General features: G+C 32.1%; 3 protein-coding genes across 3 annotated transcripts in view; 1 reads left to right on the top strand and 2 right to left on the bottom strand.

The window, feature by feature from the left end:
- Window positions 1-15: 15 nt before the first annotated feature.
- Window positions 16-12,452, bottom strand: LOC144851792 (solute carrier family 35 member F6-like). The gene is made up of 13 exons (XM_078709416.1): window positions 12,315-12,452; window positions 11,899-11,972; window positions 11,622-11,677; window positions 11,015-11,088; window positions 10,614-10,675; window positions 10,351-10,430; window positions 10,103-10,162; window positions 9,885-9,960; window positions 9,565-9,659; window positions 9,178-9,222; window positions 8,670-8,853; window positions 1,796-1,921; window positions 16-947 (listed from the first exon to the last, which is right to left on the bottom strand). Exons 1-13 carry the CDS (start codon window positions 12,407-12,409, stop codon window positions 754-756), a joined length of 1,221 nt encoding a protein of 406 aa, XP_078565542.1. The 5' UTR covers window positions 12,410-12,452; the 3' UTR covers window positions 16-753.
- Window positions 12,453-12,714: 262 nt separating this feature from the next.
- LOC144851789 (uncharacterized) lies at window positions 12,715-21,176 on the bottom strand. Its single transcript, XM_078709411.1, has 11 exons — window positions 21,101-21,176; window positions 19,166-19,343; window positions 18,519-18,588; window positions 17,710-18,030; window positions 17,198-17,320; window positions 16,886-17,031; window positions 16,370-16,474; window positions 15,812-15,991; window positions 15,292-15,447; window positions 14,613-15,006; window positions 12,715-14,139 (listed from the first exon to the last, which is right to left on the bottom strand). The coding sequence occupies exons 1-11, from the start codon at window positions 21,130-21,132 to the stop codon at window positions 13,094-13,096; spliced, it is 2,751 nt and encodes a 916-aa protein (XP_078565537.1). The 5' UTR covers window positions 21,133-21,176; the 3' UTR covers window positions 12,715-13,093.
- Window positions 21,177-21,706: 530 nt separating this feature from the next.
- The window catches only part of LOC144851794 (breast cancer metastasis-suppressor 1-like protein), a 38,198-nt gene continuing 32,282 nt past the window's right edge, over window positions 21,707-27,622 (top strand). The window contains exons 1-9 of the mRNA XM_078709418.1: window positions 21,707-21,989; window positions 22,640-22,730; window positions 23,284-23,491; window positions 23,747-23,843; window positions 24,040-24,126; window positions 24,682-24,746; window positions 25,058-25,094; window positions 25,445-25,577; window positions 25,908-26,482. Of these exons, the coding sequence (XP_078565544.1) occupies window positions 21,845-21,989; window positions 22,640-22,730; window positions 23,284-23,491; window positions 23,747-23,843; window positions 24,040-24,126; window positions 24,682-24,746; window positions 25,058-25,094; window positions 25,445-25,577; window positions 25,908-26,025 (981 nt within the window). The 5' untranslated portion in view covers window positions 21,707-21,844 and the 3' untranslated portion in view covers window positions 26,026-26,482. The remainder of the gene's footprint in view (window positions 21,990-22,639; window positions 22,731-23,283; window positions 23,492-23,746; window positions 23,844-24,039; window positions 24,127-24,681; window positions 24,747-25,057; window positions 25,095-25,444; window positions 25,578-25,907; window positions 26,483-27,622) is intronic.

Here is a 27,622-nt window from a genome sequence, read left to right as displayed (position 1 = left end):
AAATATCACACAAGATGAAAAATAACACTTTATTCATTAACAAAAACAGTAGCTTGCTTCTCTTAAATAATTAATAGCAAATAATAAATAAGACAAAGACTTGTACAAAACATATACTTGTTTGATTTAGTATAAAAATAAAAAAAGATAAGTACTGTATGACGACCTATGCTGGTTCATTCCCTCCCCGCCAAAAAACTATTGAATTTTTCCATTTATACTCTTTATTGTCTACTTCATGGTCCTTTGTTCTTCTGTGTTGTACCTGCTAATATTTGCCTGAAAATCTAAATCTAGATTTCAACAGGTCCTTAATTACAAGGTAAAGTATAGATATGATAAAACAATTATGAATGTAAAAATAATGAGCTATTGAATAAATTTATTTTTTTTTACATCATAGAAGATTTCTAGATGCCAGTTAAGGTCAATTTACACAGATGAGCAGTAACGGTAAGCAAAAAAAACATTGAATCTGTAGTGGGTTTCTGTTCAATCGGCCGTCCACTCCGCATTTTGTGTAAATAGTCACAAGAAATAATATATATTATATATTCTTGTTTTTCGCTTACTGTTAATCAGCCATTTTAGCTAAACATTATTTATAGTAAAATATTATGCTGAAATTATTGACTGTATGTTCACTTTTGTGTCAATTTTTGACATCACTTATATAAACAACATAGCATGGAAAAGTATACAAACCAAAAGTATATTCTTCCTAATCATTCGTATTCCAAAACTGTTTTATCTTCAGGTGTAAGAAGGTTCCTTTTCATTCAGAAGTGGAGATGCTTCATTATCGTCTTCACCTTCCTCATCTTCGTTATCTATTGATGAGGACACTGGTACCATTTGAGAACTATCTCTGCAACATGGTATAAAATCAACAGGCATCAGCCCATTGTACATTGCTGTTCCAATCATTAAGAATAGGAATCCATCAACTAAAATGAAATATTTAAAAATGTGATTTAAATGTGAAAATGTTTACATTTCTTTGCAATCACATGGTGTACTGCAAATCTTACTTTCTGAAGCTCCGTCTACACTATCAAACTAGTTGGACAAAAGTGTGATGTGCCCAAATATGGTAGCAATATGACATAATTATGTCTATATATGGGCACATCACATTTTTTTGTCACATAAATTTTGATAGTGTAGACAGTCACCATTCAAATTTAAAGAATAGCTACTGAATAGTTATTTTAAATAGTTATATTAAAGATGTATTGTCCCTTTGACTAATTCCAAAAAAATAACAAATAAAGATTTAAAAAAAAAGTGGATCATTTTGAAGTATCATAATATTTATTAACTTTCACCAACAATTAGTCGAAAAAAAAAATCATTTAACTGAAATACAGACGTTTTTTTGTTCAAAAAATAACTTTGACTTCCAGTCAAAGTTTTTGATCAAAACATATCTCATAATGCAACTCGCTTGTTTGGCTACTCTGTATGCATAATCATAAAACTTCCTTGCGATCTGTGTGAGAACACCTTCTCAACCGTGACGAGTTGTAAACAATCCTAATTAGCATCATGCATAATGCATACTCGTGGTTTGAAATGTTTGTTTACTTTCGCTCGCGACGATTTTTCAGACGAAATGTAATCAAATTAATTTACCTGTTAATTACGTAAACTTTTTGTTTTTGACTCGAATTTTTGACTTAAAGTGAATAACTTTAATATTACTTTGATATGGCCAATTTAAATTTAGAATATTTTGACCTTCATTTTTTTTTGTTTCAAGGGACAATACATCTTTAAAAATAGTTATTATTACTTTGAAGGATTCCGTAAGTAACATCAAATTCTTCTCCAAAGTTTTTGTCAAAAGCGTAGTAGATGATTAGATCCACAAGCCACACCAACATGGTCCGGCAAGCGTCAATTAGTGTTCTATGTACAGCTAAAAAATAAAACAAAGACACTGGGATTATACAACAAATATTTTTCAGAGGTATTTTTTAAAGTCAAATTTGAAGACAAAACAATAGTATAAAAAAATTATATATATAGAAAACACATTTGTTGTTATATTGTAAAATTAGAATAGAATACATTAGACTATAATAATAATGAGCATCACACATATCTACAAAGGCAGTGTTCCAAGTAAATATATAAAACAAGAGCACAACAGATGCAAAGACCAGTCAACAAATATTCAATATCACATCAACCCGTTTGGAGAATAAATTTTACATGCTGAGCACAGACATAACTTAATTCCTTCATTAATATAATAACTTTAATTCATAATTTAATCACAGAAAAACAAAACAATACAGTTATTTGAACTACTGTATGTATTTCTCAAATTGCATGTGTGGTTAGATAGAAAACAATTTAATATGATATATCAATATTTGATATTCAAAGTAAAAGTATATAAAAATATATATGAATGTTGTAAAAGTATATAAAATTATATACAGAAGTAAAATTGATATAATTCTGATAACCTTGTGTTTTAAATGTGCCCATCATGTATTGCGCATTAGTTGCAACATCCCAGGGCTCAGCAAAGGATTTTTCAATTTTTTGCTCCTCGTCTTGCGTTATGTACTAGATGTTATCTGGCTGTAATAACCTGGCAGCAGAGCTTGGCAAGAACATATCTCTACTTAAAATTGATCTTGGGTAATTACGGCTTTAGTCGAACATCAAAGGTAAAACGGTGACCTACTTAAAATCGGACGGATTTGACATGCGTCGAGTTTGATAAACACATTTTTACCTAGGTTTTATTGCTAGTAAATGTTTGTGGAAAATGTCATTCCATGTTCTTTTCTTTCTCTTTCTCCTACTTTTGATCTTTTCAAAGAAATTAAAATCTAGAAATGCTTACAAACAAGGTAAGAAGAGTACTAATTAACTTGAACATTATCATAACACGTAGTGGAAGAGAGAAAAACTATGAGGGAGATAAAAATGTACTACAACGTTTCTTAAGCTCCGTCTACACTATCAAAATAGTTTGATAAAAAAAGTATGATGTACCCATATATGGTAGTGATATGCTTAAATATGGTAGTCATATGCTTAAATATGGTAGTGATATTCTTAAATATTGTAGTGATATGCCCAAATATGGTAGTGATATGACATCATCATGTCCATATAAGGGCATACCACATAAAGTTTGATAGTGTAGACAGAGCTTTAAAACAAGACTTATAGAAGACGTAGCCCTGAAAAGATGGACAAGATTCTCTATAAGCCTCATCTATCTAAAAACAAGGTAAACGAAGCTCTAATTAACAACATGATGGATATCTATTCAACCGACAAATATCAAAGTGAAGGTTGAATTATAATCGACTTAAACGATTAAATCTATCAAACATCTTGATTAAATTAATTTTTGAGAGGTTCAATGGATCCCATTATTTCATTTTTATATCACCAAGGTCAGAATAAATAATCTTCTTCTATTTTATTATTTACATGAATGCCAATTTAAAACACTGTGCGAACAGGTGGCAATCCTTTCATAGGATAAACACATATGTTTTAAAAAACAAAATTATATCTTTGTCTAATGGAGTAAATATAGTATTTTTCATCTGCCGCAGTAATATACATTAACCAAACTTGAAGTGACAATTTTGAGAATAAGAATTGCTATTCACTATGCAATATAATTATATGCTATTCTAACTCAAAAATCTATTTTTTGTCATCGATTCATTCATTCATCTTTTTATTTTTCGAAATACCATGATCACATAATATATCCAAAAAAAAGCTTAATCTAAGAAATCATTGTACAGTAAACAAATAAAAAAATTATGGTTGTACGATATTACAGAAAAAGTATATAATAGTCAATATATACATATAAGTCAATGAAATACACTGTATATGCATTCTTGGCACATTAACAACATGGCATGTCTTCAGCACATATAGGACCATCACAAAACAGTGTAATATATCATTCAGTATGTACAAGTAAGGCCACTATTCAACAAAACATTAATTTGGGCTTTGAGGACCAAGTTTAGTGATTTTTAACAACATGAAATTGCTCTCAATTTTGGGATGGTTTCTGTCAGTATACTTTACAGTAAGGTGATTAAATATAGGTTAAAATTACTACTACTAGCTTTTTTAAAAAAAAAGGACAGTCTCAGTATTCGATCTGTGACCTGGAAATTTCCATCTGGGACCTTTTAGGGACCTGAACCTACTTGAGTAGGCTAAACCAAAGAAGGCACTTGACCAAAGTGCCATTAACAAAGTTCTTCAAAAAGAATCAATTAACATTAAATTGTTAATCCATTTAAACCTGTGAAACAATTTATAAAATAAAGGACCTATACAAATTTAGCCTTGTCAAATACTTCTATTCTATATCTGTAAGCTTTCATGTAAATGATTTTGGTTTTTTTTATACAGAATAAACACATACAAATCTGTAAAGGATTTTGAAAATGTGATTTTTTGTTTAAATTGTGCTGTGATCCCTGTTTGTTATGGAGAAAAATAATTATATCAATAGAAAATAATTTGAAAATGATGGGAGGAAAAGTTATATTTAAAAGTGTCTAATAATTAAAATTAATTGTATGAATCCAATCAAATCAGAATATTTAAAAGAATATATTTTCCAAAATCTGTCTTTCAAAAGAAAAAAAAAATTGTGTTGAAAACGAAAACCTCTAAGAAACTTCTTGTATCAGACAAGATACAAAAACACCCATCTCTCAAAAAGGATGATAGCTAAACATCAACTATTTGTTTACATCTAAATGTTTTTTAATTGTTATGGCCATGACTTTTGTGACTTGGGTCAGAGAAGCAACGAGAAGCAAATTACATTTAGTAATACAAGTCATGGATGTTTCGTCTCCTTAAAGCATCTCAGCTTGATTAACGAACGACAAGGATTATGCTTTTGGAAAACAACTTGAACAGTCTCCTGGCTTCGTGAACACAAAACAATTGACTAGGAAAAAAACACAAAAGACACCCAGGATGAGTTTAAGCTAGGTTAAAGGTCGAACATGTTTTCTAAAGATTAACTTCGCCAGAAAAATATGAACAAAAAACGTGACAATTCTTGGATGTGTAGATTAGATTTATTTGACTGGTTATTGACAACTGTCTAGCTGAGATAGGTCTTACGGATCTGAATGATATATGGCGGTGTATTCTCTTGAGTGCCATCCCTGTATATCAGTCTGCCTCAGTTCTATGCAACATGGATGGTAGAAAGATCTTTTATGTAATATCATAGAACAATCAAACTAAAATAAAATCAATAACAATTCTATTTGTTAAATAAATTTTTTATAGAAGACTATGATTATATAAGATTATTATTTTGCCAAGTATGGGATTTGATATTGTGAGGAAGTTTACTGTACTATTTACTCTTTGATTATTTTAACAAAAAACCTACAGTAAAAAAGGCATACACATTTCAAAATGTATATTTAAAGTAATTCATGGTCTCCGGCATATATTTCCATGTCCTGAGCTCATAATAATCAATTTTTCACATTTTTTAATCTATTTTCCTTAAATAAATTAGGTTTTTTGAAAAATAATATATTCAATTTGTTTATGCTGCTTGGAAATTTGATGAGGGGAGAGGACGTGAAACTAACAATTAATTTGACTTGGCCTTATAAAAGTATTTTTAGTAAAAGTGATGTAAACATGCTTTAACAGTATGTAAAATAAGAACAGCTTCACAATGAAACAACTTATGAAATAACTAGCGGATGTCCTTTAGAGGATGGATATTATTTTTAAAGTCAATCAGAATATAATGTTGTTAACCTTAAACTAAGCACCAATTTATATGTTAAATAAATGTTTAAATAAAGTCAAAAAAATATTAACGATTCTAAATAAACAATATTAAATGTACATATACATAGGTTATTTCAATCTACTTTCACAATGTTAAATTAATGATGTTATTCTAACCTGAGCTAATTTCAAATCCCCATCGTTACCATATAAGCAACTAAACCAAATGAAAAGCAAAATATTTAGATGGTTTTTCCAAGGTGACTCTATGTCAAATATGTATGTACTTTAATAATAATTATATAAACAAACTGTCAAAAATGTCAATAAATAATTTCTTATCTTCAAAAAGCATGCAGAAGGAATCATTATCATCATCATTGTCCCTTACTGTATAGAATAACTGTTTTAAGGAAATTAAAAGAAAAGTCTGCCTAGATGTCCTTAAAATATTTTATTTTTATTTATTTGGGATAATTACCGCCACAGGTTTGATACAAAGCCAGGACTGTTTGAAGCAGCTTGATTCGTCCTAACATTGATCAAGGGCTTCCCTCGTCCAGTGTCCACCTTGACCAGAGGAAAGGCATGGGACAATACGTCTGAGGAAGATACTAGATGCAGGGGCTGCCATAAGAGTCAGCAATGCTGATTTCAAATGCCTAACGGGACCCCAGCTCCATATACAGAACCCGATATTCCCAGATGGTCTCCCATCCAAGCTCTAACCAGCTGTACAGTAGTTTGGTGGTTATCATGCTTGCCTTCCAGTAACTTGCGACTCTTTCAACTCCACTCCCTAAGCCTCAAATGAGACTTAGTTTATAAGCACGATAAATTATAAAAATAGTTTATCCATCCTGTAATTGGCGAGTTACTCGCTATTGGATGCGTATGAAATAAGAAGATACACAATTGATGAAACAATGTTTCTTTTAATTATACAGTTTAAAATGGACATAAAATAATACGCTGTCAAACTCCATGATTTGCTTCCCCCTATCAAGGTTACCATAATATTTTTGCAGATCAAAACACAACTACAAAGTACTGAAATAAGAAATTTAATATGAATCTTCAAGCCATATGTAATAGATTTTTTTTTAAACGAATAATTAACATCAACACAAGGACGCAAAAAAAATGAATAAGCATTAAGCTCTTGGTTGTTTTAACTTATAACATACAAACCTAGTACAGTGCCATATTTATTATATATCCTTCATAACATCAATAAGACATAAATTATTATTATAAGTGCTTCAACCTTCCACAGAAAGCATTGTCATTGTGAAATATTGTCAACAAATTATAAAGATTATAGGCATTTTTTAATGAAATTATTATACTGTACTTTTAAGTTTTTATTTCAATTAGGGTATTATTACTAGTCATTTCTCATTCACGCATGTTTTGTGTTTGATGTAGTGAAATGACAGTATGGTCTTTATGAGGGCAGCAGAAAGAATATCATCTACATCAGACAAAAGATTCTGTTTTTTCTTATATTCAAGAATATAGAAGATAAGAATATTATAGCAAATATAAGCATTTGAGCATGCTTACAAGGCAATCAGTGTTGTGATAACTTCTGTATCTACAGTTAGAGGAAAAATGGCAAAATCAGCAATGTGGTCATGTTACAAGTGTTGTCAAAACAATATAGATTATCTGATAAAAATCCTAGAAAGTAGTCAACCTTTTGCCATTTTGCCCCTGACTGTCTATGCATAATGCTGTACAATGGAAGAATAACATTGCTGATTGGCCTGATAAAAAGTTGTTGGACAATCAATGAATCAATTTAAATATGCCTGGAAAATGTCACTAATATTTTTATAGTGAGTTTTAAAAAGTGGAATTTTTAATACATACTGAAAGAAAGAAAATAAAAAACAGTGAAATGTGGGATTAGCAAAACTAATCCGATGCTAAAAAAAAATGTATAGTAATCACAAATCCTCCTCCAAGCCTATATATCTGTCAAACTTTGTTCATCCCTAATGCGACAGCCTCTGTGCTTGTCATCAACACAATACTTAAAGATTAGACTTAAGTCTGTAAACTCCCATGTGACTACTACAGAATAATGTAGAAGAGAAGGTGGTTTTACCACACACAGCATGAGAAACTGCACCCTTATTTTTAAACTCTGATTGCTATACTTGTCTTATAGACTAGCTAATACAAATGCTTTTAACCACTTTACACACACCAAAAAAAAGAAAGCTATGAAATATCATAATAAAGTGTAAAAAAAACAGACAAAAAAGTTGACGCACATGAACCATTCCAGAGGCCCTCCTAAATTTCGCAAAGTCCTTCATTTCAACATTTTTAGGCCCCTCCCCCCACTATTTCAAAATCTTGAATCTACCACTGCATTTTCATCACTCTCCACTTTTTACAGAACTTTGAAGCTCCCAAATGGAAGCCCAATGGTAACAAACTTCTTGTGACTAAAATGTAAGTCTGCTTTAAAGAGTACAAGTAGCTACGAGTCTTCAGTTGCAACAGCATTTTTACAATGAGTATAAATACCGATAATGTAAATTACATTGCACTTTGATACTAGTAACAGTCATGTCAAACACCAAACTACAGATTTTAATTAGGTTATTAATACTATTGTGTAAAGCTCTGTCTACAAACTAAAAAATGTGTGATGTGCCCAAATCTGGTAGTGATATTCCCAAATATGGTAGTGATATGACATCACCATGTCCATATGGGCACATCACATTTTTTTGTCACATAAAGTTTGATAGTGTAGACTGAGCTTAATATATTAACAACCAAAAAAAATGTTATAATTTAGTCTATTTTGATAGATTATAAAAAGATAAGTAAAACAATGAAATTAACAAAAATATAAACAATTTCCTACAAACCTGTCAATGATTTTGTAACCGCTAATCCAAAGAAATTGTAAAAAGCAATGGAGCAGAGATATAGGAGGCAGAATATGAGTAGTTTGGTGCTGTTACTAATTTGGTAGAGAGCATCAATGCTATCCTCATACCGATGTGTTGCAGCTGAACTGTCAGGAATGTGGTATAATATGGGAAGAACAATCTGAAAATATATAAAATTATAAAAATATAACAAATTCTTGGTTGTATGAATGTTATTGTTAAACACAAAAGTCTAGAAAACCAATGATTGTTATTAGAACATTTTATTGTAAGAAATGATGTTTTAACTGAAATAATATTTTTAAGTTTCAAGGCATACAAATACATAACTCATACAATAAGAGAGTTGAACTATTTGTTTATCATTTAATTTAAAGTTTTGTCTGCATCCTATTTACCTATCCTATAAAAACCACTGATTTTAAATAGAAGTTACTTTAGCATTTGATTGCAGTACTAGTATAGTATCCATTATTATACTTACAGCACTCATAATCACAACACCAAATGATCCTTCCAAACCAACAACCTAAACAAATAATAAAATACATTCTATTGTGCATTAACTATGTTCAATTTTTCTTATATAATAGTGGCGTCAGAATCAAGGATGCGGCCTATTTTTGTAATCCAGTAGTGGCATGGTGTCCTGGTGGTTGATATGCTTTCTTACTAATCCTAAGGTTCTTGGTTCAATTCCTGTCGAATTTTCAGGATTATTCTGACAGCTAATACAAGACTTGAGATCCTGCCATTGGCAAGTCATGTGCTTGCTGTTCAATGGCTAAACAAATTAATGAATGATGAGTAGGGTGTATTATGCATTCAGTGTCACTGAGTTTAGGAGAATACAGTAGAGGAATTATTTTACCTGTAATGGTGGAAAACCTCGTTTCTTAAGAAATAGTTCTTCAATTATCATCTGGCTTGCACTTATAAATTGGCTACTAAGAATAAGAACAATACCTGAAATAAACCAAAAAACAATTGGTGAAGTAATGGGGACCCTTCAGGATGTAAATTTAGAGGGCTAACCCTGATACCATGAAAATGATTATTTATTTAGCAGACAACGTGTCTATACATGTGTTTATACAGTGCTTGCTTATCTTTTTTTTTCAATTCGTATGAATATGAGTTAAAGTGGGTGAGAGTAGAGAGAACCATATCGAACCAACCATAGAAGCATACCTAAAACAGTTTTGGAGCTGTAGCCTGCTTCCTCATCTTGTAGGACACTGGAAAGACCAACAAGTACTAAACCAAACTACAAGAAAAAACACTTTCATTAGAATAATACTATAGATTATGTAACACTAACAAATCAACAAACCATCAGTTTCCAGACAAAAAAAAATGAATGAATGAAACAGAATGTCAGCAGGTATTCAACATCACTATGTACTTACCATTGTAAGTGAAATCCCTGTCCAATGATAACACTGTAGTTTTCTTTTCAAAAAGAGCCTCTGTAATAGAAAAAAATTCTATTTTAATGTTATGCAAATAATGAATATATACATACGCATGGACAGAAAATGTTCATTAAATTAATTACAACACATCACCAAGAGTAAATACAGTATTGTTAGTTGAAAAAAAAAACCAGAGAGCAGAGAAATTATAGATGGTAAAACAACATGGTTTACACACTAACCGACAATATTCCAGCAAAAACAATGATGGATCCTCTCAACATTTGCCAAACAGAGGCTGTGACATAGAGAAGACCAATACCTAATAAAATAAATAAATGAAATAAAATGACTATTGCAAGAAACAGAAATTATATTAAAGTAAACATTTATTACATTCACTTGTCCGTGCTTCATATATGAAGTTACTTGTGGGACAAATGGAAAACAATTACTTTCCCTCAAAGAATAATAATGTTAATGATAATGTTTAAAATGTTCTTACCAGCTAATGTTGTTCCAAATAAATCGCATAACGTAGGAATTATTAGTATGATCTGAAATACTCTGGTTAAATAAAAAAAAAACGCAATTTAAGAAAATAGTATATTAAATGGATTGCTGGTAGAATATTCTAAATTTAACTGATTCTCCGTATATATCTAAATAATAAGGATAATATTCGGGATGTTATATGAAGCACAATCTTGCCAGGAGCAAGCAATAGGAATAGGCCTGAACAGAATTAACTGCTCTTGCTCCAATGTTAACAACAATAAGTTATAAACAAAGTCAGCAAATTAGTTAAAATGAACAATACATAAATTAAATATACAAAAGATTATAAGTAAAAATTAATAGGGCATATTGTCAAAGTTAGTACGATGGAATAGATGCAACACCAACCTTGGTTGTTTCAATTGGTTCCTAGGATCGACGCCCTCATCAACACTCTGTATGCTATAAAGCTGTTTTCTAAGCTAATAGAAGAAATTATTTAAGACAACAATTATAATTTTCAAAAAACTCTTAATTAATTATGATTATTATTATTATAATTATGTTCACCAGATGATCGGTCATTGTAAAGCGCTTTGATCCTTGTAAAGGCGCTATATAAATTGAAATGTTTGTTAATCATAAATTATCAAATACGAGCTTGAGTCATTTGACTATGGAATTCTTTTTTGATACAGGAAATAGTTCATTCAAGACGTGATGTGTTTAATATTATTATTAGGCAGTTTTAAATTGCGATTACTGCCGACATATTTCATGGTAATTCATTGTGCGCAAACGGAAATATTGGTACGTGTGTCCTCGCTCCCCGCTCTCCCCACCTTGACACAGATCTGGTGGTTTCTAGGTCTAGGAGATGACTTACTTTACATCAATTGACATGACCTAACTTATTCCTATGTCATCGCAAATCGAAAAGCTCCAAGACAAATTTTCATTAATTTACAGGCCTGTGTAAAGTTAATTAAAATACAAGTATTTCACAATGACAAACCTCTCTCCTTTCCTGATACCGTAACACCAGCAAAGCATACAGACACATACTTTCACCTGAAAAATGGAGAAAAATGAACTCATGCGACTACTGTTAATCGTTTAAATCAAAACATACCATATTTCAAAGTAATTGTGAAAACATTTCTCATGCCTACCAGCTGTATCCTAGATTTGAAATTGTCATTTAACAATCAGTTCCAAGTTTTTTGTTTTGTTTATGGTATATTTTAATTCCATCACATTCATTTAACCAATACATATTATTTTAGTCTTACCTATAAACATAATAAGTGTCTGGAACCAGGGATGATCAAACTCATGTGGTGCTGTTCCATTGCGTCCAACAACTCTAATTATCAACAAAACCAAAATAAATCAATTCTAAATAAAAATGTACACTCAGTGATTACTAATACTAGGCCTAGGCTAGTTAATATGTGTTGTAAAACATGTACAGTACATAGCCCTACACTTGTGTAATACTTCATAGAATTTGTTTTACTAATAAAATAAATAAACTAAATTCCACCCAATCTGACTCATTCCCCACCGTTTTTTAGTGTCTGTATCGTACTTCCTAGTTAGCTACCTAAACCAGCCTGCCTGGCAAGTCCTGACTGAGGCCGGCCCTAGCATAAACTACAGACAGAGTAAGTAGGCCTAGCCTAGATAAACAAAGTTATTTACTTACGTGCAGTCATTTTGTGCTTTTTTACTGAGTGTGTTTATACTACCAGTAACAAGCATTCCAAGTGCTAACAACATCTGTCTAACCGTCAGCGCCATAATTACTGTATATTTTACGAAGTAAATATTTAAAACTCTGAGCCCAGGCCTAGCTAGGAGAGGCTAGTCACTCACTGTTTTTGCAATACAACATTTGGCTGAAAAACATAATCATGCCATCTGATTGGCTGACGGTGATGTAATAATTACCAGGCACGTATTGGAAAAAAGTTTTTGAAAACAGTTAAAGTTCACAGTGAGTTTAGTTTAAATGAAAAAAAGTAAATATACTTTATATGTGTTATGTACAAACATGTAACAATCTTGTAATTCTTTATTTTTACTCAGTTTTTTTATTTTATAGTGAATGTACAATAAGTAATAATATTGCTCGTTTGGTATATCATTTATATACAGCTTTCTTACACTTTTTATTTTGTGTATAAATTATGAATCAATTCAGATTGATTCAAAACATTTATTGCATCACATCAACATTACAATATCTTTTAAAAATAAGTAATTCAAGACAATGCCAAGTTTAACAAAAAAAATAGATGAATAAATAAATAACCTTTAAATGTCCTTTTTCAGTATATGAAAGAGGAGGAACTTGGAGACATGTTCCTCTATGTTTGCGATCATGTGAACGTTGAGAATTTGATTTTTTTATTATAATAGTCAGGTACCAATTCCAAACCTCTTGTTCTTGATGTCTTGTTTTGCATAAAATTTACATATAAATTAAAAAAATGGTGGACTAAAAGTCTTTCCACCATCATCGTCTTCATCCTTATCTTCATCACTATCATTTACATCCAGTGACATGGATCTCTTTGATCTTGTTCTTGAAGGCACACCAGTCTTTGGTGGTGTTGGAACTTGTCCAAAACCAATGCCAGCAGGAGATTCTTTACCAAGAAATTCCTCTTGCTGGTTTTCATATTCAAAGTCTGATGAAGATATTAAAGTGTTTGTAGAAGCTTGTGAATCAGAGCGGAATGTTGATGTAGCAGAGGCGGCTCTAGAGGCCGATGCTTCAGGGTCAGTACGTGACAGCATAGCCTGTGCTTTCACTCCTAGAGAGTGATGTTGGAGCATTACGTTCAGTCTCTGATTCCTTCCATCTATGTTTGATATCAAACCATTTTTATCTGGACTGTCTTTCCATTCACCTTCTGTCAATTTCTTTTCTTCTGATGTGGATTTTATTTTGTATGGTGGCCTATGCATTAATTTCCTTGTACCTGGTGACACTGTTTCCCTTTCCAAAATTGATCTTGAGGTCCTTCCACTAGAGATCTTCCCTGTAGTGGATGACTTTGAGATTCTCCCACTGGTGGGCGATCTCGATATCCTTCCATCCGCAGTCAAAATTTGACTTACACCATCTTTAATAGACAAGTCATCATTTGTTTGATTTATTGCATTACTGTCATCATCAGGTGTTTCTCTACCAGAAGCAGCGCTAAGGCTATTTTCATCAAAACAAGCCTGCTTGACAATTGATTTACCAGAAAAATCATCAGTTGTGACATACCCTGATGCAAGTTTACCATTGTCAGTGTTATTTTCTCTTTCATCAGGCACTGGTGTGCGGTCATTGCTCTCTGTATTAGAGTAATAAGAAGTGACAGACAACAATTCCTGGTGGTTGGATAGAGAAGTGTTGCTTGACAGAGATAAAGAGCTGTTGGCTCTGCTAGATGACAAACTGTGAGACGTAACCCTTGGGTTCTTAATCAAATCTTGAATAATGCTCTGTGATAATGATGGCATGATTGCACGAGCTGAAATAAAAAAAAGTTCACAGATGTTTAAGGACTGTACAATTAAACAATTAATTTAAAACATTTATATTGTGATTATTGGCTTAGGCCAGATTCAAGAAAAGATATAGGAAAGTATGATTCATTTGATATCATACTTACAAATATAAAAACAGTATATAAAAAAGTGCATGTACAAATCACAAGAGAAAATAAAAGTGAATACAAAATACAGAGCAAAAGTAGGTAAATGATTGAGCTATTTAATTTTCTTTGTGCATGCATTAATTTAGGTCAGAATCCAACATTGGATACTGTTGTATACAGCTATGAATTCTGGACTGATAATTCACAGGACAACTAAGTATTCTTAAATGTATGGAGCATTTGGTAACAATAAGATCCTGCTTATCTTCTTACAACTAAAGAATTTTCATTAGCCATTGTACAGAATGTAAATAAAGTTCTCCCTTACAAGTTTATGAATACATTACCATTTCTATTTGTCATGCAATCCCACGACTGCCTTGAGGTGGTTGAGTACTCTGGTTCACTCTCCTCTCTAACTGTACTCAGGCGACTCCTATCACCTCCCATCATATCACTCCTTGCTTCCTCTAACAGTCGCTGAAGAACATCTTTTGGTAGAGGTAATCGGACATTCTCACTTTCAGGTGTTGAAACTGTTGGTGATACAGACATGGTCTGACTGGGCGACCTTGGGGATGACGCATCCATGGTTGAGCGACTCGGTGGGTTACTCTCCCGCGGAGTTCGTGGAGATGATAACGCAATAGAATTTGTTTCAGATGTTGCTCGCGAACTAACATCTGTGAATTCATTATAAAATTCTGAGAATTGTGCTGTGGACATTCGAGGTGATATTATCTAAAACAATCGAAAAATAAATTTACAAACATAAGATTATTTTCAAATAACACAAAAAATGTATAAGAATGTATGTAACAGTGGCTGATCTGGGATTTGGAAATAGGGGGGCTCCCAGGGCTTAAACATGAAACTTAATCTAAAGTCCTATCTTTAGAAATTTAATGGAAGGTGGGAGGATGAAGGGGAACTGTCTATCTATAGTATATTTCTCCAATTAAAAAAATCAATCTTGCTCATTGAAACAGATTGAAAATATTATTATTAGTTTTTTCTTGCATTTACCTCCATTTCCACACGATTTTGTAATTTTTCTAACTCCTTTTCAATGTTCTTCAATTTTTCCTGCTGGTTTCTCATTACATGATTTTCTTGCAGTACCTTTTCTCCCAACTCCATCACATCTAAAGATTCTCGAAGATCACTCATGTGTGTTAATGGCTAGAAAATGAAAAAGAACCATTCAAGTGAAAGAAAGTATAAGGTTTTTAAATAATAAACGCATTAACATCAGATGAAAGAACACTGCAGTTGATGTACTGTACATAAAGTAATAATAATTTGACAGGGAAACATATTATTCAAAAAAAAAGAACTGTATTAGAACAATTTCTGATTCAAGAGACTTAGACATTGAACATTTAAAAAAAGAGAAGGAATGGTTTTAAATATGGGTTTGGATAAATTAAAGCTAATTACTAAGCCAGTGAATGAAGACAATATGGTATCAAAAACAGAAACACTTCTTATTAACAAGCATGCCTTATCAAAATGTTATGAAATAAGTAACTGAAGATGAACGTACAATAGAGGGATGTATATTGATTTCCCTTGGTGTGCTACAGATAGATTCATAGTCTTCTAGTGGCATTAATTCCTTCAGTTTGTCATCAATGTCTTTCAAAGCCTGCATATCATTTTGTTCAGGTTGGTAACCGATGCCTGGTACCGACTGTAATTGCAGAGTGTGTAAATTCTCATCATTCTGAAAAAGATAATGTAAAATATTTAAATTATATCTGACTTGCATGGTGTTTTATCTCATATTTCTGTTTTGATATCCGTTTGTGCTATTGTTACCTTGGTACTGTCCTTGTTTTGAGATGAATAAATGAAATAAAAATACATGATGTATTATAAAACAATATTTGTTTAAAACATTATATTGCAAAGAAAGTAGGAATTAATTTACAAAGTAACACCTGTATTCAAGCACAGAATTTCTAATATTAATTATCAATTTGAATTAAGTAGTTTTAACATAACTTTTGTGCCATGAAGTAAGCCAAGAAAGTCGTGTCACCCAAATTTGATTCTCATATGAAGCTAGAGTCAGCCTCTATACATTATTGCTATTTCATACCTGTTGGTTGTCATCTCCTAACATCTCTACATCCGCTAGGAGATCTTCAAGCCGTCGCTTCTCATCATCTGTCATGGCAATAGCATTACTGGCATCTGATGCAAGCTGGAATTAAAAAATTAAATATCAGTTACAACTTTGATATAGCAACAATACAACACGGATGATTATATGCACCAAATCTGTTCTCTTGAGGGCGATATATTTTATTACAAAATAGTGATAATCTGAAAGGGTTACCAATGAAGGCCAACTCAGACAGCGTTGTACTACAAGGCCAGATGAGTCATCTAGACGGGAGACAATTAAACATGTTTAAAGTTCTCGCAATGACTTAAAAACTACCCACTCGTCTGGATTCAACTCGGACAGCACCAACAAGTCAAGACATTTCATCGGGCCTTGTCGTACAATGCTGTCTGAAGTGGCCTTTACAATATCTACAAGTGATATTACCATTTGAACTATTTTACTGTATTTGTATGACAATAAATAAACAAAATACCCTTATTTTACCTGAATGTTTCTTTGAATGAAGTCCACTTCATCCTTTGAATCTATACTATTTTTCTTAGTAATTGTTTTCCCTTTCTTAGCTCCCTTTTTCTTCTTGTTGGTGCCAGAAGTTTGACGACTACTTGTCGAGAACTTTCCAGTAGATTCTACAAATAAAAAATGTAATTATTTTAGATTAGAATATAATATTTATTATATAAATTTATAATAATAAATATAACCTGAAATATATATTAAGTATATGAGAGATTTTAGGAAAACATATCGCTATACATTAATAGTTTTGCCAATGACACAAAATACTTTATTTACCTGATCTGGTTGTGCTTGCACCATCACTAGCAGACTCTCCAGAATTCTTGTTGGTGCTTATTTCGGTAGGCTGTGTTGCAAATAAAGGTGAGAAGCAAACCTCTTCCTCTTCTGTAAATATACCTGAAGGGAATAAAGGACACTTACATCAATAACGACAGTAGTTGTAATTGGTATCAATTTGTTTATTTACTTACTTTTAGCAGACACAAAATTGATGACACAACGGTTACAGAAACAAATCTATATAATTTTGATAATTCAAAAAAGGTCTCAGCGTTCTCCCAATTTAGAAATGAATTTCCAGAGAGAGACACCAAAACCAAATATAATTGTATTTTTTCAATCCAATTATTGCACAGTAATGTTTTAATAACTAGGCCTGTCTACCTACTAAACAATTGTTTACTTTATGTTATATTTTTTTGCACCATTTTGAATACAGGTGGGACGCAATTTCTACTGGTACAACCAGCTTCGGGAGAATGCTGCAACTAGTAAATTTGACTTACCTTCGTAGTGCTTTGGTGGTGGCTTGAGAGCCAGGAACTTCACCGTGTTATCTGCCGACTCCTTTGCTTCCTCTCTGCCTTCAGGTTTTGCTCTCTCCAACTCCTCAAGCAGCTTCTGTTCCAGAAGAAGTCTCTCTCGTTTTACATCCTTCTCTCGTTTCATTTTCTTTGCAAGGATACGATCTAGTTTTTCCATCTTTTTGATCGCCTCTCTAATCTTTGGATCCATGTGATCATTATCTTCTTTTTCTTCATCATTATGATCAGATTGTTCCTCTCCACTATGATTACCATTGGCATTGCTTTCGCATGGTTTGTCACCTAACAAACAAACGAATAATAGTCAACTTCAAAAAACCAGAGGGTAGATGATTTCATTATCAGTTATCATTATTGAGATATCAATTATTGTAACCTTGGTGTTTATTTACTATTTTTTACAGAATGATTTGTATGTTTGTTGAACTTATGTATTGCCCCCCAAAAAACATGAAAAATAAAGATTTATCAACTTTTTGTAATTTTAATCAAGTAATTCACTTCCATAGCAAAAAATAAACACAAATAATGCTTTCACTTACAAAAAGACAAAATACACTATTAAATTTAACCAAAACCCCATTGTCTGACAGACAAATTTACCATTTTTTTGTTTAAATTACAATTTTTTCAGGTAAATAATTTGTTTTTCTCAATCCTATTTTTGGTTAAAGTTAATAACTATTATTTGACATTAAAATGGCATGTTAATTTTCAGGGGGACAATATATCTTTTTTAAGCTAAATTGAAAAACAATAAATTTACTCACTTGGGTAATCCTCATCTTTCTCAAAATCTTCTGTTGGTGAAATATATTCTTCAACCTCTAGGTCTTCATCCTTCAAATGAGAATATGAATTTATAATATATTTTTAACAATTGACAATAAAAATATATAACAATAATTCAGGTTAGGCCAATACAGTGTGTTCAAATTCCATGTAACATTTACTTAAGGGTATATTACAGCAAGAACAACTGGAAGTGCCTCAACCAATCGCGTTTATTTTATTTTTAAAACCAAAAACAGCAGCAGAAACAAATCCGCCACTTACAGCATGGTTAACAGAAACAAAAGACAGTTACACAAACTCAGTAATACTACGATGAAACAGAGGAAGACTGGAATTAGAAACGTTGATATGGAGATGGGCCTGGACTAAACTATTTATAAGATAAACTTAATTAATCTACTAATGTAACCATTTTTAAGTACATTTGACTCTACTAAATGGAACACAGAAGAGATTGTTAAATTCATGTAGGTTTTCATTGGGAGTTTTGTTTTTTTGACAGTCAAGTATCATACTAACATGACAAATAGGCTACTACTAAAGTACTAGTCATCAAAATGTTTAGGAAAACCTTCCTTGTTTTTGTGGGGGGGGGGGGGGGGGTGGAGACAGTATATCTTACCTGAAATCCAAGGTTATCTGGCAGCAGGATTTCTAATGAACTCTGTAAAGGAGTTGGTGTATTTCTTACACTAGCATTTGAGAGGGAAACACGGCTACCAGGACGCCAGCGCTCACTGCTTGCTGGTCTTGTAATTTCATCTAAGCTCCCACGAGTTATATCCATTATTATTGGATGGCTAAAATGTATGAAGAATTTGGTATTAATGAAAATAAAATACATACAATTAAATATGTTTAGGTTTATGGTATTAAAAATAAAAAATTCAGTTATATGGTTCAATGTCCGTACTTTCTAAAAGCAATTGAAATACAGTACTAGCTTAAATTATATGTTGACTGCACACAACGGCAGACCATGTGAATATCCGCTAGAGTTAAGTTCATCATTTAAGAAAATAACTATTCTAGAGTAAGTAAATAAAACTAAATGTACTTCTTCTAGGTAGGTTTGGGAGCAAACGTCACAACTCGTACGTACATGATTTTTTGTTTGTACGCATTGTAAAATTTTCTCCCAAACCCTTCCCATCATGCATTGTGCAATACCGTTCTTCACGAAATCAAGCTAGCCTATTTGTGATAAACCTTATTTATTAGGCTATGAATTATCCAAAAATTTAAACCAAATCCTAATACAGGCCCTAGCCTAGCTAGGCTAGGCCTACTATATATATAATATGGCTAGGCTAGTAGTAGTAGCATTGCCATTAGGCATGGCCCCTTCTTGGGCACTCTTTTTACGAGCCTACACTAGCCTAAAGGCAAACTACACCTAGTCTAGGTTCTAGTTGATCCTAGGCCTGCCTCCCAAGTCGACGCTAGGCCTGCTAGCTAACCTTACCCGCTTGCGATCGCTGCTCGCCCGCTTCGTCTACATTACATATAGGCCTATCATCAATTTGATGATCAAGCCTAGCCTAGCCTATAATAAATCTGAAAAGCTAGTAATATTGATCAAACTTGGAAAATATCAAGTGTATGACAACTTCACTTACTATTTATCAATTCATACTGATATGACACATACAGTATATAGAGAAGGCTTGATGTCGCTAGGCATTCGCCACTAGATGGCAGCATTGTGTTTTCAGTACCAGAGCCATATATATAAAAATATATATATATATATATTTATATATATGGCTCTGTTCAGTACATTTTTCTCTCCTCAATATTCGTGCTGTACTATACAATAAAGTACAGTACCGTATTTAACATTAATATAATATTAATACAGTATGCAGTCAGTATGAAGAAGACAAAATAATTGATTAGCTATTCATTTGCCTGATTCAATTTATACCATTAAATGAAATAGGAGAATACTTACCTACTTAGAAATTGATGCTGAAATATTGAATCCTGATAATAAATTGAAATACTGTATAGGCCTAGGCCTATGATGGTGTGTACTTTGAACGGCCCATTTTTTATGAATTTGTATTTTTCTTGAGAATGAAAATAGGTTCTAAATAATATCATTTTTATTCATTATGTAAGATAGGCCTATAAAATGAACTTAATGTCGATCAAGATCTCGAATAACTCAAGATAAAAAAACAGTAGTGTGCAAAAAACAATTATCATTGGGTTAGGCCTCTTCTAAGAAGGCTGGAATAAAAAAAAATGCATTTCTCATGTGTTTAGGAGCCATGTATTTTATAGCCTCATTGGTCAAGCTGATGAGTAAATTATTTGAGAAAAGAATGGCCTACCTTTAGCCTAGTCAATCTTACTTGTTGCACTGCCACTCGATCCTGTCTAGCTCACTCGATGCATGCATGCGATAAGCCTACAGCTCTAATTCGACTCTCAACCAGGCCTACCGATACCGTCTGATTCATTGAGTGTGAAAAGTTTCCAAGTAGCCTAAAGTATTTTTCATAAAGGATAACTTTATATTTTGAACACCTAGAACTAGGCCTCAACTTACTTATAATGCCTACACATCTCGTTCCAATTCATTTATTATAGGCCTAGGCCTCTTTTCCTGAATTTATTTCCATAAAATATTCCTTTCATTTGTTTTAAACCCGCTGATCATCAACATACGTTACGTAGGACAGGACGAAAAAAGTGTGTCCAGCTTCGTCTTAATATGCAAATTAAAAGAAATGGATCTTTGATTTGATTGGCCAAGTTATGTTCTGTGCATTGATTGGCTAATTTAGCAAATTTTGCTGCTGTTGCTACCCGGGAATTGTAAATTCTCCTGGTACAACATGATTGGATGAAAATCATTAAGTCGCTAAAAAGAGGAAATTATATAGTAACTTAGCAGATTTTAAAATGTTAAATATTTGATTAATTCAGAATGTTCATTGTTGTGAGGTTTTTATTTGTGTACGAAAATTGAAATAAAAAATATGCTCTGTTCTATCTCTTTGAAACAAAGTTTTACACTATGAGCTGCTATCTTGGTACTGCCCACACCAGAGCCCGCCATATATAATATGGCTCTGGCCCACACTATCTTTAATACGAAACGACAGGCGAGAGTCTAAATGATGCGGTATAAACATTGAGGGCGCAGTCGTTGTTTTCGGTTTGTTGTTGATGGCTTCTTTTTGCTTGAATGTCGTGTTGTGTTTTTCGAGGCCTTTGATTTTAAATACCCTAAAATATAGGTCTAGTAACCTTTTTTGTAGTAGCAGCAGTAAAAAACTCTAAATTTATAATGCCTTCTACTCGAGATGAAGTTGATAGTGATCAAGAAGATATGGCACAAGAAGACAGTACACCTGATAGTCACAGTGAGAAAACCGACGGAGACGATATGGAAGAAGGAACGGGCAGTGACTCGGGCTCTGATGATAGTTCTGGTGAGTTTTCCCGCTGCTTGAATATCAATCACATTGGGCCTGGGCCTAGCGGATGATCGGGCCTATGAAGTAGGCCTAATTATTCTGCCCAGCAGAGTGGGATTTGTCTATAACTTTTTAAACAAATTTTTTATCAATTTTGAACTTTTTATTTTTAAGCATTTTTATGCATATTTATCGTAGGCCTATTTTAACTTCTAAATTTGTATTCGAATTTTAAAACTTAGTTTTGTGCAACATAATGTGTGTGTACTGTATGTAGTATTGTATAAATATATGAATTTTTGTTTTATATTTTATATATTTATCTGTTTTTTATCTTACTAATAATTTCAAATGAATTTCTATTGGACAAATAAAGCATTTCAGTATTCAGTATCATTTCGGCTGCCTAAATTCATATTTAGAATGAACTGATAAAATTATTATTTTTTAAATTTTTTTTTTGGTAAAGCTTGGCGGCCGAAATAAACACTGTCCCTGTGACCACTGGGGTTAGAGACTATATTTAATAGACATTATTATTATATATAATACATTATTATTTTCGTTTGGCAGCCATGTCATTTCCATTTTTACAACAGGCCTATTATTCAGTTTGTTACTTTATTTTTTATCGAGACTTGGATATTGTTTTGTTTTTAATTTAGACATGGATGAAGAAGAATGTGATAAACGAAAAACTGAATGTTTTGATGACATGACTGATCTTGAAATTCAGTTTTCAGATTTAAAAGAAATGTAAGTTTTATTACTTAGCTACGTAATTTTGATAATTTCACTACATATGGGTTTTCATATACAGTACAGTAATTTCCAAAATTATTATTCCCAAAATTGAATATAAATGCATAGACGTTCGATTTTCTATTTGGACAATTTTAGTGTACAGCAATTGTAACAAATTAGATAAATACTGTAACTAAACATTATTAGTCTGCTGTGCATATTTTAATTCAATAAATTGACAATGAGGAAAAACCAATTTTCTGTACAGTAATTGTAACATGTTATTAAAAATAAAATAAACATTTTACAGAAATAAATTAAATAAAAGTTAATTAAATTGAACATTTTCATTAATAGTTATTTTAAGAGTAAACAATATTGTTAAGAAAAAGTTAGTTTAACCTTTCTGTTAACTACAAGTTGACACTCGCTAAATGTTGGTTTGATCAGCCACTGAAATTTTGCAAATATCTTTCTACCTACCTATTTCTCTGGAAAATCCTGAGATAAAAGAGTAAAAAAGTAATTGAGGTTTTAAATTGTGTATTATATTATTCTCTGGTAGACTATATCATGAACGCCTAAGCCAAGTTGATTCAAAGTTAGAAGAAGTTCACAAAGAGTATGCCATAGAATACTTAAAACCATTGAAAGAACTTGAAGAACACACTCAGATGACCCTGCATATATGTGGTATCCTTCGTAAGCTAAAACTGAAAAATATTGAGAATGCGTACGAGTGCGAAGGAAAAGCAGCGCTGGAACATTATGAGGTAAGAAGAGATAATTTACTTCTGGGGTAGAGAAGTCTAGTGATGGGTGATAAAAGGTTAGAGGTTGTTAAGAATAAAAATAAACCAGTACTTTCTGGTACCTATAGTTTTCTTGGGTGCTGTTTTTAAATTAGGCCTTAAAATGAGTGTCCTTGGCCAGCACAATTTCATCGAGCGTTTTTGTAGAAAATATCTTTATGTTTACACTGATTTTCTGGAAGAGCAAACTACCAATACTATCTATTATCTTTTCAGAGTGAAAAAATTCTTTTGAAAGATGCATTCCGTGCGGATCTTGAGGAAAAAATTAGAAAGTTAGAGGAAGACCGCCACAATATTGACATTTCTGCAGGTCAGTTTTGTAGTGTTAAAATGAATATAATTTGTATCAGTTTTTAGTGTTAAAATAAATATAAACAATTTGTATTGGTTTTTTAAATAATGCTTAAAATAGCATATAAATAATATGTTCTATAATATGGTTCTATGATGAAATGAAAATACTGGTATTTGTAATTTAATATTTTCTTTTTTCCCTCTCTAAAAAGAATTGTGGAATGAATCTCAAAAGAAACATCTACGAAAAACCGATCCTCTTCATCCGGATAAAAAGAAAAAACCTATAGCTGTTTCTGATATCCTTTTTAGTATAATATTTGAACTTCAATATTCATTTGTCATAGTACAGTATACATAGTTTGCTAACAAAGTTCGTTTACAGTGTTGTATTGAAATGACACTTGTATATAATTTAATACAAATCCAGTCGGGGAGTGAAAAAAAAACCACTGTAGTGACCTAAATTTATGTTCTGTTAAAGAAGTGATGCCTTATATTAATTTTTATGCATATTCTGATATTTCTTTTATGAATATTTAATTAGTTCCTTTTTGACATTTGTGTGCTGCATAAGATAATTTGTATATAATGGTCATGTTGAGAATTAAAACTCCCCCCCCCCCCCTTCTCACTATAAATTGGTCTTTATTTCTTCATTCCGGTGAAAACGCATAGTGATGCGCAGAGTAACTATAGTGGTGACCCCGATGTTGCTTTAGAGCTTTACTTCACCAATGGCGACACCTACCAGATGAAGATTATATGTAGAGTATGGATGTACAGAGAGAACATCATAAATAAAGTTGTCATATTGTTTATAATGTTTTTGTATTTCTTAACAATTAATTTACGTCCTTTTATTGTGTACATGTTGAGAGAATTTGAAATTCTTGAAGACTGGACGGCAATTATGAAGGTATGAGAAATATGTTGCTTTCAATTATGTTGTACCCATAAATTAACCATAAATGATAATTTCTGTAGATTAAACACAGGATTTTCTGAAATTGTTATAAATGTTCTGTTCTGGCAGAAAAATTGTTTAAAAGGTGTAAAGTTACTGTATATACTTTTATTCAATAATGTATACAAATTATTATGTTTATTTTCTATAGACCTGAAATTCCAATTTGTTTTTATTAAAATTAAAAAATGTTATATTATTTCACAAATGTTTCAGATGCATTTTTCCAGTTGTTTAATATATTTACTTTTTAATTTTTATAGGCCAGAGGAACAAGCAGTGCCAGACGAAAGTCTGATCGTAAGTTTAGATTTGTCGATTTTATTATTTTAATAATTATTGATGTTTATCATGTTGAGGGACAATTGACATGGTGTGGACACCTTTGTCTAGACTCTAATATTCCAGCGCAAAGAGCTCTATACGAATCTATGAGAAAAGTCAAGAGGACAACCCAAACCACATGAATAAAAATTATACAAAATGATACGAAAAGAAAAATAAATAAGTCTATGCACACTTCGGCCGCTCTGATTGTCTTGTTAAGTGTGCTATGTCGCAAGATGTTCAGCGTTCGAGATGTTGAGTGACAATTACTGTGCTGTTAGCTAAAAAACACTAAAATCATGGAAACCATTTATTTTTTATAGATGTGTATCGGTCAGAAGCTCACAGGCATCCATACAGCGCTAGATATGAGGATGGACGATTATGTTACGAAGGTTTATGGTTCGGCAAGTCGTCAAACGTTGTTATAGAGAAACGAGAGGATACACCCATCCGGTAAGTGGAACAGTCTAAAATATACTTTTTAGAGGTATTAATGAAGACTATTAGAATTGATCAGGTTCTCAACACAGCTCGCGGGTCAAATTTAGCCCATGTGAGCATTTCAGATGGCCTGTGAAGAAGTACTGTTTAAAAAGAAAGGATATAAATTGTGTTCTTAAAACCAGTGAGCCTTCAGGGGATTCACCCATGAGATAATTTGTAAATAATAATCAGACCTACACTAGAAAGTGCAATTAGACCCCATCTATACTATCTCTTAAAATAATTTCTTAAAACAATTTTATAATTTTTTTTTTCTAATTTAATTTTTTTTTTTTGCAGTGGTGTTATTACATCCATCAACACAAGTGAAATCTGGTTAAAGTTGAATGACGGCACAAAATCAAAATTATATCTTTCAAACTTGCAAAAAGGAAAATACACCATAAAACATGTGTGAATTTGATACAAGACCAAAAATGAGAAACAAGATTAATATCTGAAGACACTGCTAAGCATATTAGCTTCTGTTATTGCGAGATTGTATATTAGACTCAAGACTAAATAAAGAAACTGAATAAGGTCTGAAAACAACACTCAAGACCAATTAATAAACTTGTTTACTATCTGAAGAAAGGTTCATCATACTGATGATGAGCAGTAGTATCAGTGGCGTAATGCAGGGGACAAAGGCCCCTGATTTAGCATTCCTAAGGGACCCTCGAATGCTTGGTAGCTGCATTGGGCTGCTCATGGTTTGGGGCCCTTAAGCGCTGGGGTTGGGGCCTGGGTTTAGCCAGTGAGCACTTGTACGTAGCCGCTACACCACTGAACAAAAGGAAAAATACACCAGTATGTATAAAGACTCAAAACCAACTAAAAAACTTTGTCAATGTGTGTAAACGAAGAAAACAAAAGTGTTCTAGTGTTAATGGACACATTTTCTTACCTGTATATTCTGGCCAAAAATTCTGATTTGCATTTTTTGTAGAAGCAACCTTAGAGTGAAAGAATTCGGTTTTTGGGAGAAAACTGTTAGTGTCAAGTTGTTATGCTATTCCGATCTGGTTGTGTCACAATTTGAATTCAATCTATTTTTAGTCCTAAATCATTCGAAAAAAAAAACCATAGACCCTCTGAGCATGAAGCAACAAAAGCAGTTAAAATGTATTACGTTGCTCCATTGCCTCTATTGTAGAGCAGTTTTCAATGTATAGGCTGTATACCATGGTTTTTATTGCCTCTATTGTATTTGTCGGTCCCACATTGAGTTTGAGCAGTAATTATTCTTGTTGATTTCCTATATCAGTCTCATTTTCTTTTTATGATATTCAAAAAAAAAAACAATTTATGTAAAACACTACACAATTTGTCGAGAAGTTGCTATTTTATTCATGTTAATATTAATTTATAATAAAACCAATGTTATCAGTACATAATCTGATTATTTATTTCACCATATTTCCAATTCCTCAAACAAAACAGGCACAGAACATGAATTCTAAATCGCCCGGTGATATACTAAAATTTAATTAATTAATTTGAAATGATAAGATGAGTAGTATGTAAAGTATGTACAAAAAAAATACATTTTTACAATTTTTTAAAAGCTATACAAATTTCAATGTAACAAACAATGTCTGCAAACGACAATGTCAATTAGTCTTATACTGCTGTGTATGGTCGATGAAACCATAGAGAAAATAAGTACTACTTATTTTATCCATGATGAAACTAAACCAGGTCTGTTCAAAGCATATAGGTTGGTCCTATCATTGATCAATGGCTTCTGTTGTCCAATGGGTGTTTATTTATATATATATTTTAATTGTATTTAGGCTAATGAACGTAAATAACTGTTTTCTCATCGCAATTTATGTACACAAGTTATTTATAAAACGTAAATAATTTTAATAAATATATACATCATGTATTTCTATCCTAACCGTAAACTATTCAAAACTTTCTATTATTTAAAAGAAAGTCAGGTTTCGGGTCCATTTTATAGTCGCCACAGATTGACTTCTTCATCAGTACTTCTATGAATGGATGTTGGG

This window comes from Antedon bifida, chromosome 9 (genome assembly GCF_963402885.1).
Source record: "Antedon bifida chromosome 9, ecAntBifi1.1, whole genome shotgun sequence".
NCBI lineage: Eukaryota > Metazoa > Echinodermata > Crinoidea > Comatulida > Antedonidae > Antedon > Antedon bifida.
The sequence above is the reverse complement of the archived record's forward strand: the minus strand, read 5'-3'. Positions and strand labels throughout refer to the sequence as shown.